This window comes from Saimiri boliviensis, chromosome X, assembly GCF_048565385.1.
Source record: "Saimiri boliviensis isolate mSaiBol1 chromosome X, mSaiBol1.pri, whole genome shotgun sequence".
Taxonomy (NCBI): domain Eukaryota; kingdom Metazoa; phylum Chordata; class Mammalia; order Primates; family Cebidae; genus Saimiri; species Saimiri boliviensis.
In genome coordinates, this window is record NC_133470.1 from 122,769,225 (window position 1) to 122,792,253 (window position 23,029).

Consider the following 23,029-nt stretch of genomic DNA (forward strand, 5'->3'; position numbering starts at 1 on the left):
CTGACCGGTTTTGTTTCTTTAGTTAAGAATATGCCTTGAGGCTTACCTTAGGTTAAAGGCAGATGAGTGTATCTGCCAAGTATAAAGGTATAGGGTAATGGGGGAAAAACTTCCAAATAATATTTCCTTAAAAGATACCAGAAACTCCATCTCTAGTTACTTGTTCTCCGAATAATAGCAGAGTAGACCTAACAGTAAGTATGCAGAGAAAGGACTGGCCTCTGAGCACGGAATGAGGCTGAGGCTAAAGTGAGGTTCAAGTGGCTGCAGCTGTGAGGATTGGAACAAGGCAAGGAATTAGGCAAGTCATTAGACATCTATATGAGTCTGCATGTCGACAGACAACGGAGGAAACCCATTTTTGCATTATTCTCTATTCGTAGTATAGAGGTGGGCATGACTACTTTACAGAGATTTCCAAGGCTGGATACCAGACCTCTCCTTTACCCTCCATCATATCATCCCTTTTCTTTTAGCCAGACAACATTGCTTTAATTCCAAAGTCACAGCAACTTTCCTAATGAAGGAATTCATGTTAATATATTACTAGTTATTAGCCATGTGATTTATTATTTCATCCAGGGGTAGTTTTGGAAATGTAGTCCCTTAAAGCAAGAGTGACTCTAATAGTACAATCTCAGGCAAAACTTTGTAGATTTCTTTTTCTAAAGAGCAATACTATGAGGCCTCTTATCACAGAGCCCAATAGAAAATTACATAGACCAGACTAATTTCAAATGCAAAAGATGAAAATTAAAACTGGACTTTAAATTGACTATATATCATCCAATTATACTTGCCTCAAGTTACAAATTATCATGATTTTACTGTTGTCTCTCTTCACTACTTTAACCCATGCATCTGGCACATAGTGAGAATTCAATGAATGGTACTGCTGTGGCCTTCATTATGATCACTATTAGAGGCAGAGGTAGTAATAGTGCCACTCTAGTACCTAGCACCATGCCTGGGCCATGTTAACTATTCAAAACTAAGGATTATTTTTATATCTTTATTGCCCCAGCTTCTGGCATAGTGCCTGGCACATAATAGGGCACCGATTGAGTTAGTTTCCTTCATTTCCACCTTTCCCTGGGATACAATATTCTTCTGCTTCCTCCACAACTGTGCCTTACTGAAGGGGTTGTAGATCACCCTGTAGCAGTAATGTTTCCTGTAGCACTACCACCACCAGCGACACCATCTGAAAGGACATCTAACCTTTTCTTCCATGGTAGTCTCTTAAGTGGCAAATGGACAGCAAGTGTTCAAGACCATTTTTCAGATGGGGATACCAGGATTATGAGTGGTTACCTTGTAATTTTAGCTTACCTTTAATGCCTATTTCCTATTAAGCTGAAAATATAAGGCACCCTGGAAAAATAAGACCCCTTGTGTTCCCCACAACCCATCACCCAACTAGGCCATAATTAATCTCATCATATGTCTTGTTGCACTTGGCAGTGCAGCAAGACTGCCCTCACATTTTCATGCTTAATTCATCCTCCAAGGATTAGCTTAAGTACCATCTTTATGAAAGTTTCTCTGAGACCTCCAGCCTTCACTGAACAGGGCTGTGCTGTTTCCTGTCCTCTACCAGTGGCTAGCAAAGTGCTATTCTATTTTTTTTTACTTGAAAGTAGTGAAAGAAAGTATCAGTGCTTCTTGAGGCAGTGAATTAGCACCCTGTTCTCTTGGGCTCCAGACATGGAGAGAAATTTGTCATTTGGGCCTGCTCAGGGCAAGAGGCAACACTCATCTTCAAATGCTAACTTCTGAGAAGGTTACAAGCACATGAACTGGAAATACCACTTGATATAAGATACGCCTCTCCCTCTGCCAAAGCAGGAATGTCATTACCTGGAAGACTGAGGTAAATGTTCGTGGAAGCTTCATGTCTTCATCTTTTCTGACATCCAGAAGGTGAGACAAGAGGCTCTTTATCACATTGCCATGTACTTTAGCTGGCAAAACAGTTAAGTAATGCAAGACACTGGAATAGGTCCATTCTAATTCAGCCTCCAGAGGGGCCTGGAGGCCTCAGGGATGAGAGGGAAAGTGGAGCAAATCACCTAGTAGATCTGAACCTCATTTTCTCCCTTGGGGAAGATCATCACTCCATTTCACAGGGATACAACAGGGAGCTAATGAGGAATGTATATGAATTTGACTGTAAACTATGAGGCAACTGCTCAATGCTGTGATTCATTCTATGCAATTGAAGACAAAGGCTGTCTTTTTACCTTCATCTCCCAGAGAAAGTTTCAACACATTGTAGGAGCTCAATAACTAGGTTTTTACTTTAAAACTAATTATATTAAATATAACCTGGATTTAGATATAATACAAATAAAACAGACCATCAACTTCTCAGAATTTAATCAAACAGATTCTCAGATCTGTTAGCTTTTGGTTTGAAATGGCAGAGGAAAAAATCATGAGAGGGCACAGAGGGTACCTGCTTATCTTTTGCAGTTGGCTTTGGCATATTAGAGTAAAAATACCCCTTCCCCCAGTGAGCAGCAGCAAGAAGCAGGGTTGCAGTTAGCACTGAAATAGGATTTCAGTCCAGAATGTGCATCTGGGGCAGTTGCAAATGTAATCTTGCAAATCTGCACAACGTCACAGAGCTAGAGCCTGAAGGAAATTGGCCAAAGATGATCTTCAAATTTGCATCACTAATCAGAGGCGTTACCAGGAGTATTTTCAGGCACCGGGAAGAGAAGGAAGGTAGGAACTAGCTTATGCCACATCTTAGGAGGTTTACCCTATGCTAGTTACCAACTGACAACTGCTAGTAATATTATTAAGATTGATACCCTTAGTAATAATAAATAAAGCACAGAGGGCTTGAGTAACTTATTGAAGGCCATAGAACTGGGAAGTCACAAAACCAGGATTTAAGTCCAGGTCTTTCTGACCCCAAAACCTGGGCTTTTTCTGTTATACTTCTTTGTAAGAGGAAAAATGATGGTGTCATTGAAGTCATTTGGGATTTTTCAACTCCTTAGCAAGGCTACCTCCATACTTGTCCACTTGAGACCTCCAGGTATCTAAGGATATTTTTGGTCTTTCTCTGTTTCCTCATTCAGCTTTCTAAATTGCTATGAACCATGGCCCAACTGTACTACAAAAAGGTCAACTACTCACCATACAGAGACCGCATCCCCTTGCAAATTGTGAGGGCTGAGACAGAGCTCTCTGCGGAGGAGAAGGCCTTCCTCAATGCTGTGGAGAAGGGGGACTATGCCACTGTGAAGCAGGCCCTTCAGGAGGCTGAGATCTACTATAATGTCAACATCAACTGCATGGACCCCCTGGGCCGGAGTGCCCTGCTCATTGCCATTGAGAATGAGAACCTGGAGATCATGGAGCTACTGCTGAACCACAGTGTGTATGTGGGTGATGCACTGCTCTATGCCATACGCAAGGAAGTGGTGGGCGCTGTGGAGCTTCTGCTCAGCTATAGGCGGCCCAGTGGAGAGAAGCAGGTAAGAGAAATTCCTACAGACTGAGAAATAGCCAGGCACAACAGGGAACCAGGTCAGAAGCCCTGAAACTAGGGAAGGTTAGGTGGTCTGGAATTGAGAAGCTCTATTTCACAAATTGCACCAGTGATCTCAGGTAGCATCCTAGAGCTACCCTACATGGACCATGCTGAGTTTTCCTTATTTACATTTTCCTTATTCGTGTTCGCCCATACTTAGCGACCTAATGGTATGTTCTTTGTTTCCAGAATATTCAAGGCCCTTCTAACCTTCGTATACCCTGCCTTCTATCTTCAGTTTCTTCCTGGACTCAAAGGTTATATTCTAAGAAAGGAGAAACAAAATGCAGACTTGGGCTTTCTGCTTCTCATCAGCCTCTCTCCTGAAGCCAATACAGGAGGCTTTTAAACTTGAGTGCCATGGTACAGATACTTACGGATATAAGGCCTCATATATTTTTCCAGCCCCTGTCAAGTGACTACATTCTACCTCCAGATGTTTGGGTTTTTGCCTCTGTGATTCTCATATCCTCCAAGACACCTAGGTTTGATACTCTGGGGTCATTTTTTATTTGTCTGACTCCCTTGCCCCCATATCCAATCCCCAAGTCCTGTGGTTCCTTCCTTCCAAATATCTTTCACAAACTTTCTCTCCTCTCTAGTTCATCTTTCACCAGTCTGGCTCTGGTTCCCAACATCTCTCTGTTAGATGAATGGTCTCCAAAGTGTGGTCCCTTGACTGGCAGCATCAGCATTACTGGGGAACTTGTTAGAAATGCAAATTATCAGGCCTCTACCACAGTCCTATTGAATCAGAAACTCTGGGGAGGGGCCCCAACTAGCCCTCCAGAGGATTCTCATGTACAGTCAAGTTTGAGAACTGCTGTCCTAGACTAATATAAAACTCTTCTACACTGGTCCCCTTGTCTCTAGCATGTTCCCCTCTCTCAAGAAATCCTGAGCAATAATGCTGCCTTATTCTCCCTAAAATAGCATTATAAGCTTGTAGTTCCTGTACTACATCCTTTTGCAGATTCTTTTCTGCTGTCTAAAAGTTCACTGAAAATGAACTTACAACAGGTAGATTAGCAGGAGAAAAGGTCATACAAAATTTATGAACATACACATGGACATGGAAACCATACACAAAGGTTGAAACTCAAAGAGAGGTCAGATGTTGGAGACATAAATACTCTCTTCATAGGGGAGAAATGTATGGACCTGGGAAGCAGATATTATTTTATAAATGATTGTCTTTGAATGCTGCCAACAAGTTAAGGGAAAGTGAGGGATAGAACTGCATAAGAACTAATGTTGTCTTTTTCTTTCTTTTTTTTTTTTTAATTTCCATAGGTTATCGGACAGCAGGTAGTTTTTGGTTACATGAGTAAGTTCATTAGTGGTGATTTGTAAGATTTCGGTGCACCCATCACCTGAGCAGCGTACATTTCCGCCTATTTGTAGTCTTTTACTCCTTACCACCTTCTCTTTCCCCCGAGTCCTCAAAGTCCATTGTGTCATTCTTATTCCTTTGCATCCTCATAGCTTAGCTCCCACTTATGAATGAGAACATACAATGTTTGGCTTTCCATTCCTGACTTACTTCATTTATAAAAATAGTCTCCAGTTTCATCCAAGTTGCTGCATATACCATTAATTCATTCCTTTTTATGGTTGAGTAGCATTCCATTGTATATATATATATATATATATATATATATATATATATATATATATGCCACAGTTTCTTTACATACTTGTTGATTGATGGGCATTTGGGTTGGTTCCATATTTTTGCAATTGTGAATTGTGCTGCTATAAACATGCATCTGTAAGTATCTTTTTTGAATCATTACTTTTTTTCCTCTGAGTAGATACCCAGTAGTGGGACTGCTGGATCAAATGGTAGTTCTACTTTTAGTTATTTAAGGAATCTCCACACTGTTTTCCAGAGTGGCTGTACTAGTTTACATTCCCACCAGCAATATAAAAGTATTCCCTGTTCACCACATCCATGCCAACATCTACTATTTTTATTTTTTTTAATTATAGCCATTCTAATAGGACTGAAGTGGTATTTAATTGTGGTTTTGATTTGTACTTCCATGATTATTAGTGATGTTGAGCATTTTTTCATATGTTTGTTGGCCATTTGTACATCTTCTTTTGAGAATTATCTATTCATGTCCTTAGCCTACTTTTTGATGGGATTTTTGTTGTTGTTGTTGATTTGCTTGAGATTTTCATTGCAGCCTTTGGATATTACTCCTTTGTCAGATATATAATTGTGAGGATTTTTTCCCCACTCTGTGGGTTGTCTGTTAACTCTGCTGACTCCTCCTTTTGCCGTGCAAAAGCTCTTTAGTTTAATTAAGTTCCAGCAATTTACCTTAACTGCATTTGCTTTTTGGTTCTTGGTCATGAAAGCTTTGCATAAGCCAATGTCTAGCAGGGTTTTTCCAATGTTATCATCTAGAGTTTTTCTAGTTTCAGGTCTTAGGTTTAAGTCCTTATCCACCTTGAGTAGATTTTTGTATAAGGTGAGAGACGAGGATCCAGTTTCCTTCTCCTACATGTGGCTAGCCAGTTATCCCAGCACTATTTGTTGAAAAGGGTGTCCTTTCCTCACTTTATGATTTCTTATTATGCAAATAAAGTCCCCTAGGTAATCTCTTGCAGCTACCCTCAGAAAAATACATGAAAAGTCCATCTGGGCAAGGTGATGACTGCCAGTCTTTTCTCCATGGTTGATCTTTCTTGGTGATTTGATTAGATTTCTAGGGAGGGAGTCTTAAGACAATTGCATTTCTTTTGGAAAGAAGCTTTTTTAGTAAGATAAGAAAGTTCCAGAAAGTCCCTCAGTATCCCTAAAAAGTATCAGAGAGACAAAGAGGTACAGAAAGGTCAGAAAGAGAGAGCTTGGGTCTGATTCTTATTTTTGAGGCCTTTCCTTTTTTTTTTTTTTTTTTTTTTTGAGATGAAGTCTTGCTCTGTCACTAGGCTGGAATGCAGTGGCACAATCTCGGTTCACTGCAACCTCTGCCTCCCAGGTTCAAGCAATTCTCCTGTCTCAGCCTCCCGAGTAGCTGGGACTACAGGCGCGTTCCACGACACCCGGCTAATATTTTGTATTTTGGTAGAGACAGGGTTTCACCATGTTGTCCAGTCTGGCCTTGAACTCCTGAGCTCAGGCAATTCCTTGCCCCAGCCTCCCAAAGTACTAGGATTACAGGCATGAGCCACTTACCCAGTGGCCTTTCCACTTTTCAAAGCACTTAGCATGCTTAAGTGCCATATTTTGGGAAATTATTTTCTGCACCCCATTGCTTTCAATAACTACAATGTCTCCTCATTAGAAGAGAAACCAATCCATGAAGCTTAGCACCTCAATGCCCTCATGCAATGGTCTTTTCCAGTCCTGTATTCCTCTAGTCCTTTCCAAATACCCCTCAAGACAGACAGGTCTCTCTTCACTGTCTCTCTTTAGAAGCACAGAATTAGGCACATAGTAGGGCATAAAAATACTAAATCATCAAAATTGGAATACCTCAATACATTGTAAAAAGTAGAAATAGTACATGACAAAACAAAAATTGCAAATTTCTTAGAAATAGTAATAATAGAAACAATCAGCATCAAATCTAATGGTATATGGCCAAAGCTGAGTTTAAAGGAAATTCATAGTTCTCATATTTGCCTAACAAAAAGATTGAAAGTAAATTTAGTTATAACTCACAGACTAAGAATTGTAATTAATGGAGCAGAAAGCAAAGATAGTATATTATAGTATTACAATATACTTCCTTGAGTAAAAGGCCTGAATCCCCCTCCACCATCAGCATTTAATACAGAACCAAGAGAGTGGGAATTTCTCTCTTGTTCACTGCAATATTACATCACTACAAAACTTCTTGGAACATCACCAGCACTTCATAAATATTTCTTTAGTGAATGAGTAACATACAACCTGCACTGTGCTAAGTATCTGACATGGCTTATCCCATTTAATCCTCCTAGCAACTCTGTTACATAGACAGTGTTATTATCATCGCTATTTTATCATAAGAAAAATTGAGGCCAGCCATGGTGGCTCACACCTGTAATCCCAGCACTTTGGGATTTGCCCGAAGTGGGCAGATCACTTGAGCTCAGGAGTTTAAGACCAGCCTGGGCAAAACCCAGTGTCTACCAAAAATATAAAAATTAGCTGGGTTTGGTAGCACAGGCCTGTAATTCCAGCTCCTGGGGAGGCTGAGACAGGAGAATCACTTGAACCTGGGAAGCGGAGGTTACAGTGAGTCAAGATTGCACCACTATACTCCAGCCTGGGTGGCAGAACGACACTCTATCAAAAAAAAAAAAAAAAAAAAAGAGTAACAGGATGATTACTTCAGTTGTCCAAGCTCCAGGTCCAAGATCACAATTAGTAAATGTGAGAGCCAGGATTCAAACTCAAGCAGCTTAGCTCTTGAACACACTCACTTAATCACTAAGCCACACTACTTCCCTAGAAGTATGAGTAAGTCAGGATTGCCAGCACAGAAGTTCTGAAACAAAGTAGATCAATGGAGGATATATCAGCCCTCTGGAAATGAGGGGCATCAAGGATTTGGATGACTAGCAAACCAGAGAGGTGTGAATATGTTCCTGACTTGACTTGGTCCACTTCACCATCCCCATTAAAACTGATATGTTTTATTCCCCATTTTTCCCGAGCCCTGCTAAGTGCCTGGGTGATTTAATGTGTTATTCTATACTAAGGCTTACCCAGCTACCTGGCTCCAGAATGACCTTGCCCACCTCTGAAAATCTGCAGCCCATTGGCTTCTTCCCTTCACTTGACACCAATCACTTTGTACTATTGGTTAGCCTTACTTGAGTAAATGTCTGATCTCTGTAATTAGATTGTTTCTTCAAATGTGAGGCAAAAATCTAATGCTCAGTGGTTTTCATGTTTCTCTTATCAGTACTTAACCCAGTGCCTAGTACATGATGGGTTATATATAAATGTTTGCTGAGGAACATGAAGGAGTTAAGTGAGTTTTCCAGAAAAGCACATGGCTTGCTGATTGAATAAGAACCTCTGGACTTTCATATTCAACTTGACTTAACTTCATTACTGTTTTGAGAATGAGGAGATCACAGAGAAGGTTCTAAGAAGGAGGCTAGTAATGCCAGATCTGAGTTTTGAAAGTGGGCCAAGTTATCATTTGACAGTCCTCATTTTTTCAATTTTTCCTCCATGCTCTAGTGAATACTGAGGCTCTGCCAATCAGGAAGAAAGGCACTAGGCCAACTTATACTAGTGTGAAATCAAAGGCATGACCTCTGTAGGGAAAGCTAGTGCTTAACTTATAGGAATGAACCCACTGGCAGTGGAAAGTCAAGCCTATGGAACCTGGGTAAAGCTATTTGGCTCAGGCAGGTTTTTATCAGTACCCTTTCACATGCATTGACAATATAAGACCAACTTTGTCCATACTTAGCTATCACACTGTATATACAAACCCACAAAGTTATCAGGTCCATTCCCAAATCTCTTCAGCAGTCTTCTCCTCCCTTTCTCCTCTCTCCCCCTAACCTCCACAATGAGCCTCTGCTAAATTTCATTTTCTTCAATTGCTCTGACAATCACTGTGATAAGTCATGTCAGTGACTATAACTGTCACAGTGCTGGAGCTCTGTGTTTCTGGGAGATAGAAACAAAGTTTGTTTACCTGGGAGCCATCAGGAATGTGAGCAAACACAGGCCTCCTGAAGTACCTTTGGTTCAGATGCGCAAGCCATTTTCAGGAAGGCCCTTCTCCCACACATGGAATTCAAACAGCTGCCCTTTTGCACTGAGTCCCTCCCTTTTCTCTCCAGGAGACTGGGCGCAGTTGACCTCCATCACTCTTGGGAAGATAAACCACTGCCTTCCTTGGCTTTACCATGCAAGGACCTTAGCTCCAGGCTAGCAGTAAGAAGCTGTCTGCTCCATCCTTACCTCAGACTCTTGTGGTCTTCCCCCTCTTTTATTCTATCAAAATGCTCTCAGATAAAGGTCAGGGGCTGGGCATAAGGAGCTGACAGTAACTTCAAGAGTCAACACTGATATGGAGACCTTCATTTTTAATAAGAACCAAATCTTTAAAAATATGATGATACTCTATCAGGTAGAATTTTCTGCACCAAACAGGGGTGTGTGTGTGTGCACATGTGTGTGTGTGTGTATGTTATATGTTACTCTGTGGTCTTGCTGCTCCAGAAATCTGATCCTCTTGGCCCACTTGCTAATCTCTGTAGCCTATTTACTGAGGGGTAGATTTTGACAACCTGGGAAACTGTGACTTTTGTTGGGTAAATCCTCTGAAATTAGTCTCAGACTTCAAAATTCTTTAGACAACATAAGGTCTAATGCCCACCTATTTCTGGTCTATTATGCTTGCTAACTTTGAGCCACGGACTGTAGGAACCACTAGAGGAGTACTGTCAGCAGGAAGAGCAAATGCAGCCACAATCCAGAGAAGAGACTCTTGTCTGTGTATGCTAAAAACCAGCTCTAAGTTAATTGTTGTGCACATGAGAAACTTGTCAAAATGCAGATTCCTGAGCCCCATTACATACCTACAGAATCAAAATCTTGGAGTTTAGGCCTGAAATCAGAATTTATACAAATGCACCCTCACCTGTTTTAGGTAAAAGGTCCATGTACCTCTCTGTATTTGTTTCCTAGGGCTGCCATAACAAATTATCATAAATTGGGTGGCTTAAAACATCAAAAATGGCTTCCCTCACAGCTCAAGAGGTCAGAAGTCTGATAAGAAGGGATCAGCATGGCTGATTTCTTCTGGAGGGAGAATCTTTTTTATGCCTCTCTGCTAGTCTCTGGTGGTTGCTGGCAATCCTGTGCGTTCCTTGGTTTATAGCTGCATCACTACAATCTCTGCCTCTGTTGTCAGAGTTTGCTGTATCTTTCTTCTGTCTCTATAGCTTTCTCCTGTGTCTCTGTATCTAAATCTTCCTTTCCTTTTTGTTATGAAGATACCAGTAATTTGATTTAGTGCCCACCCTAATCCAGGATAACCTCATCTTAACTTGATTACATCTGCTAAGATCCAAATAAGGTCACATTCACAAGTACCAAGAGTTAAGACTTGAGCATATCTTTTGGGGGACACAGTTCAATCCACTATACTCTATGAGAAATACTTGTCTAAACAAGCGGTTCTCAAACATTTTCAGCAGTATAGTCTTTCATTAAATGAAAAGCCACTCAGATGCAAGACAGACCCAAGCAGAGCTGCCCTAGTTTAAGTGCAGGTTGGGCTTCAAACCCACTTGAATCTCTCTGTAGCTCAACTTCACCATCTGTAAAATGAAACTAACAATACCTAGCCCTACCTAATCCAGAAAACTGTTGTGAGAAAGAAATAAGGTTAAGATATGTCCAAGTCTTTTGAAAACAAAAGGTTTGAAAAATGCTACACACAGGTCAGTAACTATTATTTTCAGCTTTACTCCATCCACTTGACTTAGCATGTCATATAGTATGGAGAGTCCAGCTGGCAGATGGTACTGCTCACAAGACACCACCAGCAGAGTAAGAGTAAGAGGCTGGTAAACAAGCCAGCTTAGTTCTAAGATTACCTCCTTCTGCCTGGCCCTGATGGCAATGGCCTCCCTTCTGCTGCCAGGCAAGCTGCATGACCTTAAAGTCATCCTTCCTTTTTCACTAGAGTCTAAGGATTTGAGCAACAGGGAGGTAGAGCTACTGGCCTCTGTATCAACAACTCACCCAAGTAATTTTCTTTCTTGGTCACTTGCGTCAATGCAAGCAGGTGGAAAGAGGCTAAGCCAACCTTCTTCCCATGGCCCACCCCTCTAGGCTCTTCCATAATTACTCATTTGTCTGTGGCAGATGGCTCAAAATTAAAATTGGTCTCACAGAGGAGCTAGAGAGATTAAATCTCCACAACACTGATAAGTGTTTGTGCTGAGATTATAGAAAATCAGCAACAAGTCATTTCATTTACTCCTCCTCCTAATTGGTTTTTGGTCTCAGGCTGAGATTACAGTGTCGAGGGGGCCACCAAGGGCCTGGAAAAGGTGACTAGAGCACAGAGAAGGAACACAAAATGTCTAGTCTATAAATCTCAAACACTTAATATGAAAGCAGAAAGTCACGGAGAAAATTATAAGAGTCATCCTGCTATGTATAGATAGTCTGCAGTGGTAAAAAGACCATAGGCTTTGAAGTAAGCCAATTATTACATGTGTTTCCTTGGACAAATAATTCAATCTCTTAAAATCCCAATTTCTTCATCTGTAACTAGAAATGATAATAAAGTCTATTTTATACTGGTTCAGTGATAATCAATGAAATAATACATGCATATTACTCAGAAGAGTCAATGATATCTAGTTGTCCTCAATAAATGGTAGATAGTACTACCCTTACTCCCACTAGTTGAAGCCATGCTGCTCTGATCACCTGCTGGCTAATGTCATTATTCTTTCAAAAAATGTATTAAGCACCCACTAGCACATAGTGGTTAATAATTCAGACTGAATGACCTTGGGAAGATCATTCACCTTGTTTAAGCATCAGTTTTTTAATATGATAAATAAATTTAATGATATGATATAATAATAATTCTATTATTTGCTTTGATTCCCATTCCAAAGTCAAACTTCTAGGTGAAAACAATGGGTTGTGTCAATCAAATCAAGAAAACAAATAATTTAGATTAAATTGAGAGAAAAGGACAGAATGACCGCATGCCATCATACTGGCCAAAGCGATAAACTGAGTTACCTCCTCTCATGTATCTGTGCTAACTTTCAGTAGACATAGCTTACCTCATTCATTGAATGGACTTGAAGGGAATTTCAAGATCATGTGGTCTGAAGTGACATGTTCAAAGTCACTCAGCTGAGCCTGAACTGACACAAATACCTCCTGTCCCCCAAGCTACTCTTTCTACTACCCCACTTTGACTTTGCGGAATCATCAGAAATGCTAAAATTTACAACGGAACTGCAAATAAATAAAGCAGCTACAAGTAGTCTAGAACAATTCATTAATGACAGAGGTTCAGCAGATGATTAACTATTTAGTTCTATTGAATTTTCTAAGTATTTTTGACTACTAATCATATGCCTCACAATAAAATTGAAAGATACAGTTAGTGCTTTCAAGAAATTTATAAGCAGAGTAACATCACCAAGATAGATGGCTGATTAGAGATACCTAACACTTGTCCCCTCCACAAAAAGCACAAAAACAATTAAACAACTACACTTCAACTAGAGCGTCTAAGGGAGGACACCAGAATATGGCAAGGCATTGGTGAATTCCCAGTGGAGCAGGGAAACTCAGAATGGCAGCATAGATTGGGAAGTAAAGCATCCTGCCTCCGCGACTCTGTCTCTCTTGCTGAGACTGGCTCAGAGATTGCATGGGCTTCTCATCATAGGGAAAATATAAACAGAAGATCCCCAGCAGCCCTCATTACTGCCATGGACACCTGCAGTCCTTGCTACAGCAGAGGCCCACAGTCCTCGCAGACACTGAGCCCAGTATAGGGAACTTCCTGGAGTCCATGTGGCTCCATTACTCCAGAGAAGGAGCCCACATGGTGCACCCTTTCTCACAGCACTATCTTGAGACTAGAGCCAGTACTAGAATGCATCTTGCTCTGGGGGCCAATAGCCACTGTATCTCCCCCTCTCTGAGTCCCCACTGTCATTCCATTGTACTCACAGAAGTGGTTGCAATGCCACACCCCAGTTGCTTGAAGCCTAGACCCAGTAGAACAGCTGTGACTCTGACACCCAAGCCTATACAGTGCCCTGCATTTCAAGGAACAAGCCACCCTGCACAGTGGGTAAGCCACTTCCATGACTGGTGGAACTGCTGCACATCCCTGACATACCCCGCAGCATCATTACCAGCACAGCCACACCACCACCTTTACAAATACCCACAGCCTAGGTCACTGAGGCACTTGCAGACACTGTTGACATTGATTATAGCTGAGGCAATTAAACTGAGACTGCCTTACTGTGCTTACACAGAAGCAAAGCCAAAGCACCCTGCCAAATCAACACCATAAGACTCATCTTAAAAATCACACAAGATCTATAAATTTAGAAAAGGAGGCTATTTATTTACAGGTTAGAGCCTACAAGGTGGTCATATCACAGACTGTGAAGAATAACCTCCAGCAAAGACCAGACACAGGCACATTGAAGGACGGGTTGAAGTAGGAGCCTTACGTTGAATGGATTAGTGAAACATATATAGTTAACAGGTTATAGAAGATAATATGAATATATATGAAGGTGATCCTGACACATGCATATTGACCAAACATGCATGTAACATACAACCCACATTCATTTTAGGGTGGAGACTTAACCATTAAATGTATTACAATTAGGTCCTATATGTGAAAAGGTAAAGCAGGAACATCAAGGCACTCAAGTGTGCAGCCTCTATAAACCTGCCAGGACCAGTCCATGGTTGGTGGTCTTTTTATCAGGAAAAGTTACTGAAATCAGTCTTTCGTCCAATCAAAGGAAAAGTGGCTGGGGGGCAGTTAGTCAGCATACAATGGAGCTGAATTTGCTTTAACATTGCTTATCTCAAGACCAGTGTTTGTTTAGCTGCTAGAGAAAAAGAATAATCTCTTGACAGTCAGAACATCGTTTATTCTTTAAGTATCAGGGTGTGTGACTTCATGCTTTTCTGACATGGCCTTAGGTCTTGTTTATAATTTGGTACAAAGAGTCCAGATCCTCCCACTGCACTCCAGCCTAGGGGACAGAGACTCCACATCTTCTCTAACCACAACCGTATAAACCAATAAATAACAACAGGTACTTTGGAAACTATACAAACACATAGAAAGTAAATAATATGCTCCTGAAAGAATAGTGAGATAATATCTCATATCTTGAGATATATGAACCTATAGAAATTAAGAAGAAAAATTTTAAATTTCTTGAAACAACTGAAAATGGAAACACAACATAGTAAAATGTGTAGGATATAAGGAAGGCACTACTAAGAGTAAAGTTTATAGCTATTAAGTGCTTACATCAAAAAAGTAGAAAAACCTCAAATAAATGACCTAATATTGCATTTTAACCAACTACAAAAGCAGGAGCAAACCAAACACAAAAGTAGTAGAAGAAATAATAAATAATAGAGCAGAAATAAATGACACAGAAACAAAATATAGAAAAGATCAATGAAATGAAAAGCTGATTTTTAGAAAAGATCAAAATCAACAAACGTTTAGCCAGACTAAAGGAAAAAGAGAAGATGCAAATTAATAAAATCAGAGATTAAAAAGGAGAAACTACACCAGATACCTCAAAAGTTAAAAGGATCATTAGAGTCTTCTATGAGCAACTATATTCAAATGGAAAGATCTAGAAGAAATGAATAAATTTCTAGACACATCCAACTTACCAAGAATGGACCATGAAGAAATCCAAAACCTAAATATACCAATAACAAGTAATGAGATCAAAGCTGCAAAGCTGTAATGAAAAGATTCCCAGCAAAGACAAGCCCAGGACCTGATGGTTTAACAGCTGAATTTTACCAAACATTTGAAGAAGAACTAATCCCAGTCCTACGCAAACTATCCTGAAATAATGGAAGAGAAGAGAATATTTCTAATTCATTCTAAGGCCTGAGTACCCTAATACTGAAGCCAGATGAACACCCATCAAAAAAAGGAAACTACAGATCAATATTCCTAATGAACATTGATGCAAAAATACTCAACAAAATAGTAGGAAACTGAATTCAACAACACATTTAAAAGGTCACTCATCATGGCCAAGTGGGTCTTATCCCAGAGATGCAAGGATGACTCAACATACACAAATCAATCATGTGATCCATAATATTAACAGAGTGAAAGACAGAAACCATATGATTATTTCAACTGATACTGAAGAAACATTTGATAACATTCAACATCCATTCATGATAAAATCCCTCAGAAAACTGGGTATACAAGGAACACATCTCAGGACAATAAAAGCCGTATACAACAGACCACAGCTAGTATCATACTGAATGATCCTTTCCTTTCCTCTAAGATCTGGAATAAGACTGAAGATGTCCACTTTAAGCACTGCTATTCAACATAGTACTAGAAGTTCTAGCTAGAGCTGTCAGACAAGAGAAAAAAAACTAAAGGGCATCCAAATTGGAAAGGAAGAAGTTGAATTATCCTTATTTGCAGATGACATGATGTTACAAAAAACCTATTAGTACTGGTAAACAAATCTAGTAAAGTTGGAGGATATCAAAAAAAAGCAGTAGCCTTTCTGTATGTCAGCAGCAAACAATCTGAAAAAGAAATCAAGAAAGTTATCTCTCCACATGTTCTCACTCATAGGCGGGTGTTGAGCAATGAGAACACATGGACAAAGGGAGGGGAGCACTACACACTGGGGTCAGTTGGGGGGAAATGCGGGAGGGACAGTGAGGGGTGGGGAGTTGGGGAGAGACAGCATGGGGAGAAACGCCAGATATAGGTGAAGGGGAGGAAGGCAGCAAATCACACTGCCATGTGTGTACCTATGCAACAATCTTGCATGTTCTTCACATGTACCCCAAAACCTAAAATGCAATAAAAAATAAATAAAATAAAAATACAAAAAAAGATAGTAATCTCATTTACCATAGGTACAAATCAAACACTGAGCAATAACGTAACCAAAGAAGTGAAAGATTTCTACAATTTATACTATAAAACACTGATGCAAGATATTGAAGAGGACAAAAAAATGGAAACATACTCCCTGTTCATGGATTAGAAGAATCAATATTGCTAAAATGTCCATACAATACAATGCAATCTATAGATTAAATGCAAATACCAATGGCATTCTTCACAGAAATAGGAAAAATAATCCTAAAATATGTTTAGAACCACCGAAGACCCAGAATAGCCAAAGTCATCCTGAGCAAAAGAGCAAAACTGGAGGAATCACATTACCTGACTTCAAATCACACTACAGAGCTATAGTAACCAAAGCAGCTTGGTACTGGCATAAAAACAGACATAGACCAGCAGAACAGAATAGAGAACCCAGAAATAAACCCATACATCTACAATGAAGTCATTTTCTACAAAGGTTCCAAGAACATACATCAGGGAAAGGACAGTCTCTTCAATAAATGGCACTGAGAAAATTGGATATCCACGGACAGAAGAGCGAAAGTAGACCCGGACCTCTTGCCATATACAAAAATAAAATCAAAATGAAATAAAGGCTTACATCTCAGACCTCAAACTATGAAACTACTATGAAGAAGCATGCGGAAAAGTCTTCAGGATATTGGTCTGGGCAAGGATTTCTCGAGTAATGCCCCTCAAGCACAGGGAACTAAAACAACAATAGATAAATTGGATCACATGAAGTTAAAAAGCTTCTGTGTAGCAAAGGAAATAATCTACAAAGTAAAGAGGCCGCCTACAGTATGGGAGAAAATATGAGCGCACTATTCATCTGACAATGGATTAATAACCAGAATATATAAAGAGTTCAAACAACTCTATAGGAAAAAAATTCTATTACTCTATCAAATAGGCAAAAGGTCTGCAAGGACATTTCTCAAAAGAACACATACAAATGGCAAATAGGTATATGGAAAAGGTGCTCAACATCATTGACCATCAGAGAAATGAAAATCAAAACTACAAGGAGTTATCATCTCACCTTAGTTAAAATGGCTTTTATCCAAAAGGCAATAATAAATCCTGGTAAGGATGTGGAGAAAAGGGAACCCTTGTACACTGTTGGTGGAAATGTAAATTAGTACAATCACTATAAAGAACACTTTGGAGTGTCCTCAAAGAACTAAAAATAGAGCTACCATATGATCCAGGATTCTCACTGCTAAAGAATGCCCAAAAGAAAGGAAATCAGTATGCTGAAGTAATATCTGCACTCCCATATTTATTGCAGCACTATTCACAATAGCCAGGACTTAGAAGCAACCTACTTGTCAATCAACAGGTGAATGAATAAAGAAATGTGCTACATACACACAATAGAGTATACCAAACTGCAGCTACCACTGCCACTACGCTGAGGATGGAGACAAGAAGAGGCAAGGAATACATCCTTACCACCTGATGCATGCCACATCGCTGCTCGCAAAAGCATTCATTTTTTGTTTTAAAGGCAGAGTCTCCCTGTATTACCCAGGCGAGAGTGCAGTGGCACAATCTCAGCTCACTGCAACCTCAGTCTCCCAGGTTTAAGCTACTCTCGTGCCTCAACCTCCCAAGTAGCTGGGATTACAGGCCTATACCACCACAACCAGCTAATTTTTGTATTTTAAGTAGAGATGGGGTTTTGCCATGTTGGCCAGGCTGGTCTTGAGCTCCTGGCCTCAAGTTATCTGCCTGCCTCAGCCTCCCAAAAGTTCTGGGATTACAGGTGTGAGCCACTATGCCTGGCGAGGAAAGCATACTCAGTAAAGAATTACATACTAGAGAAATGACCCTGAGAGTATTGAGTAGTATTTGATGAGGAAGAAGGAAATGTGGCCACCCAATTTCAAAACCACAATCTCAGCACCGGAGATAAATGGAATGGCATATCACCACACGTTTGAACAGATGCAGAATGGTTACTGGGGAGGAGTGTGGCCAAAAGGGTTAAACATGTATCTGTTATGAGGCTGGACTATGTCATCTCCAAGGTCTCTTCTAACTCTGTAATTTTGCAATGTATATATCAACTATGATGTATGATATGATGAACAAAGTCTGAGAGTAGAATTCTCATGTTGAGTTAATCTCTTAACTGTTGGGTAGGTGGAGACAAATACTCACCCTCTCTATAGCCTAACCTCTTATCACTGAATAACGAAGGAATAATGCTAAATGATCCCACAGGGATGCTGTGAAAAAATGAGCAATATTTTGAAATTGTTCTAAAAGTAGCTCATAAATGCACATTAAATAGGTGCTGTGCCTGACACATAACTGGTTTAGTAGAAAGGCAAGAATACAAAGCCCCAGCAAATATAAAAACCACAGGGGAGTTACAATTCCATAGGCAGGGATGTCACTGACACATTTCTAGCATAAAACATCTGGAGTTATGGGGAATAACTGTTTAGCTGTGGTCCACTTAATCATGCAACCGTCAGGATTAAACAAAATATAGTGGCAATCTAGTCCATTCTTTTGTCACTTCAATCAATCCAAGCTGTAGTAATCTCTAGCTTCTGAAAGAGTTAAACGTGCCAATGCTAATTTGATGGTACACAACCTTGGCAGGGTATGAAAGAAGTCCCAACGTAATTCTGTGTAAGGGTCAGTTGCCCAGAATTCTCAATTGTATGTCTGGAGCCTCCAGGGGGTCTCAAGTATATGAATGAAGCCACAGATGAGGGAGAGCTCCTTGCATACCTAATCACCTTTGTTGCCCTTTTCTAACAAAACACAAGCAATCCCTGTATCAGTCTAGCCCTCCAAGAGCTGGGTGTTCTATTTCCTTCCCCATTTGCAACGTTTCTTCCATCTTTGAGAGTCTTATCCCCTATTAACTAAATATGGAGGAGAAAATTAAGCAGTAGTAAATTTAATTTAGAACTCCAGTCCTTTTTAAGGCCTCCTTCGGGTTATCCCTGACCTGTGACTCCTGAAAAGGTACTGCAGAGTGAAAGACTGCTTTGAAGCTCTGAGGTGTCTGGCTATATGTGTTTCAGATTGACAGACATGTTTTGCAAGTGATTGAAAAGTCATCATTATATGTAAACTGTCTTTGCTTTCTCATGTTTCAGATTTTGGGCATGTCTGACTTTAGAGAAATAAAGACAAGACAGCCAACGTTTCCCTAATTCACTCTTGATCAGCACCTAGTTTATTTTTCTCTAGGGAGACAGCAGCCCACACCCCTATCCTGAGAGCATACAGTGAGATAGCCAGGCAAGAGACAGCAGCAATAGAGCTAGAAGCCAAAGCAGCCCTCCCTTCTCCCAACCACAACAAAGCTCCTGCTCCTTTCTTTTAACACGTAGTCTACTGTGACAAGAGCAAAAGGTATTCTGCTTGAGACTGCGCTATAGACAATGCAGCTGCAGTTCAAAGCCATAAAATTGGAAGTAATATCAGACAGAGAAATTATGGGAGAGGGACATTGTTCTTGAGTTTTTCTCTCAAAATGTGATAGAGGGAAAATATTTGAGTAAAGGCAGTGTATTACAAAAATATTAGAAAACATTTGCTTGTCACAGATTATGTTTAAGGACTTGCTTGTAATTGAATGATGTTAACACGACAGTCATAAGTTCAATCGCAAAATGATTTCGGCTACTTTTCCTGGCAACCAAAAGTTATATATTTTTTAAATGACTTCTGTTTCATTAGTGACATAGTAATTTAACCCTGACCATTGTGTACTGAAAAATCAATTGCTTATCATGATGGGTCACACTCATGGCCACCAAAGAGAGACTTTTGAATCCTGTTTTTCTGCTAAAGACGGAAGAAATAGTCTTGAAATGGGTTGCACTAAAATGTCTGTGCTAGATGAACTTAAGCATTTTGATGTTATTCAGGCCCAGGCATCTTTTCTCGATGGCTTCCCAATCCTAGTCAATTCCTGCTACAGAGTGAGGGGCTCCTGGATACATGGTTGTTTCTAAGAGAAACCATTCAGAAATCCCAAATGGGGAGTTCAACCATAAAGATCCTGAATACAAAATTGCCCTAGAGTGCTTCTGGTAGTACAGCTAACAAAAATGTTTCCCACCTTGAGAATGACAGTTTAAAAAAAAAAAATGTTTACCACCATTAATAGTAGTCATTGTTAAGTTCGCCTCATGTTTGCCTAGAATATCTATAACTTATGGAATTTTTATTCTGATGATAATCAAGGACCTGTGGTGTTGCCGTGAGATACGTGCCCACTGACTTCTTTTTAGTGTAGCTAAGGGTAGCCATGGAGAGGCGATCTCCGTAATGACTTGCCCAGTTCCCTGCCACAGTAGCCCTTCAGTCCTCCCTGTCCTCCATGGCCCCAGATGATGACACTTTATTCCCACAGATTCTCTTCTATCCACTACTGTGAGATGACTCTTATAGTCCATAATCTGAGATTAATCCTGTTTCTAGCCATAGAGACTCTTAGAACTAAAGGGCCATAGCTCAGCACTGCATCCTCAAATCAGTCAAGCTGCTAGTCCTTTCTGAATCTTGTATTTTGGTAGCTATGCCTGAGCCCTTGTCTTCTTGTCATATGACCAAGACTCTGTTTTATGATCTACTTCAGTCATTCTAAAATGTAGGCGATTTTGCCCTCCAGGGGGACATTTTGGCATTGCCCCTGAGGGGGAAATTTTGGCAATGTTTAGAGATGTTGTTGGCTGTTACAGTTGGTGACAGGGTGTTGCTGATATCAAGGGAGTAAGGCAAGGGATGCTGCCAAGCACCCTATAATAAATAGGATGGTTCTCCACAATAAAAAATCATTTGGGCCAACATGTCAAAAGCGCTGAGGCTGAGAAATCCTGGACTAATTCCAGTAATGGAGCCCCTGTCGCATATCCTTCCCAGTTCCCCCATTCGTGTTTCCAGACCTCACAGTACTAATCACCTAATTGCCTTACTCCTAGACCACTGCCTACATTCACATTATTCTGATGTCGTGTTCTGCCCACATACTGAGAAACCTCTCTTTTATCTATTGTCAGCACAACTGGGCTGCTTCTGATGCCACCAGGCATCCATCTTCCCGCCTGACCACCTTGAGTCTGTATATCATGCTTGTTTAAAAACCCAAGCTTTGGATCCAACCTATTTGAATTAAAGTCCTGGCTCCTCCTTTTAGTAGCTGTGTAACCTTAGACAAATTACTTTACCTTTCTGAGCCTCAGCTTCCTTATCCATGAAATATAAATAGTGGCAGCTTCTACATGTCAAGAGCTTAGCAAACTTCCTAGCACATTTGTAAGTGTTTGTTAAATGTTAACTACTGCTCATTGCTAAGACATGTGTAGATTGATTCAGCTGGTCTCTTGTCTAGTGATTACTGAAGTTCTAGAGCAGCATTATCCTGAGAACTTCCTGCCATGAGGGAAATCTTTTCTATCTATGCTGCCCCATAAGGTAGTCACATGGCTATGGAGTAGTTGAAATGTAAATAGTGTGACTGAGGAACTTTATTGTTTAAATATTTTTCAAGTTTTAATTGTCAGGCATGGCTAGGGGTTATCATAATGCACAATGCACTTTTAGCGTTTTTCAAACTCAACATCCCACCAAAAATAAAATTTCAACAAATTCTCCTGGGAAAGGGAACCATTGTCCTGGCGAGGCACTATACTGATGAGAGTGTGTTGCAATCTTCCGGTAGGTTGGGAAATAAGAAGGGGCTAAGACTGGCATGACTAATTCTAGATAGTCCTGCCTCCCCCTGCTCCAGTGAGCCACTGCCAAAGAAGCCTCATACTCAGAACCCAACCAGGATCATATCGTTCCCAGGAGACATTTGGCAACATCCAGAGATATTTTTGGCTATCAATTCTTGGGGGGAAGGGAGAGCTGTTACTGTCATCTAGTGGATATGGATGAGAGATGCTGCGAAACATTCTACCACACACAGAACAGTCCCACACAACAAATTATTATCTGGCCCCAAATGTCAGTCATACCAAGAATGAGAAAATGCCCTAGAGATATCCCTAAACAATCGCACACCAGAGAGCATCACTCTGTGCTCCAAAGTCTCCAAAGGTAAGGGGTCTCTAACCTCCCTGGGAATTCAGTTCAATGTTTCCACTACCTTCAGTTTACTCCCTTCAAATTACCTGGAAGGAAATCATCCCCCCACAACAGATATTTGGAACAGATACTAAAAACTAACAATTTTTCAGTCTGAAAAAAATACAAAGAAGAGAAACTTCTAAAATGATGGTAGCTTCAGAGAGGGAGAACTAGGTTTAGCTCACTAATTGTTAGGATATCAGGAAAAAAAAGAGAGTTTTTAAAACCTGCCAGAATTTTTGTAGACGTAATAGATCATGATTCCCACAGTACGTAATAAAACAATTTGTCCTTATTACTCCCCAAAAGGTAATACAATGTGAAAGGGTAAAGATGTTCTTAAAAGGGGTTGGATTTAGAAATGTTTGCAGCTTCTAAAGCCATAACAGACTACTTATAGGAGCCAGAAATATTAGGGCCACACTTCTTTGAATTGATAGCATGCAAGGAATTCCTGATCTCTTCCAACACCACCTTTTGTGCCTTAGACACAGAAATCTGGGCTGAAAGGCCCACGGAGCTGAGCCAGTCATTGCACTAGATCTTATATTTCTGGATTGTCTGAACTTCTCCATGTGGCAATTTGGGTACATCTTTTCCTGTGTCATCATCAAGCAAAAAGTTTGAAAGCTACCGTGTTCACTCGAGAAAACTAAACTGGATAGGTAATTCAAATCATAAATCTGCATTTCTTCTCCTATCTCTGACTTTGGAGAAACTGAGCTGTCCTACGTAATTGTTCCTTACT

At 40.3% G+C, this 23,029-nt stretch overlaps 1 protein-coding gene across 2 annotated transcripts in view; it reads left to right on the plus strand.

Moving 5' to 3' along the window:
* The window catches only part of TRPC5 (transient receptor potential cation channel subfamily C member 5), a 303,299-nt gene that overhangs the window by 126,742 nt on the left and 153,528 nt on the right, over positions 1-23,029 (plus strand). For both annotated transcript variants that reach the window (XM_074391488.1, XM_074391487.1), the window contains one exon: positions 3,093-3,491. In XM_074391488.1, the coding sequence (XP_074247589.1) occupies positions 3,114-3,491 (378 nt within the window). In that variant the 5' untranslated portion in view covers positions 3,093-3,113. The remainder of the gene's footprint in view (positions 1-3,092; positions 3,492-23,029) is intronic.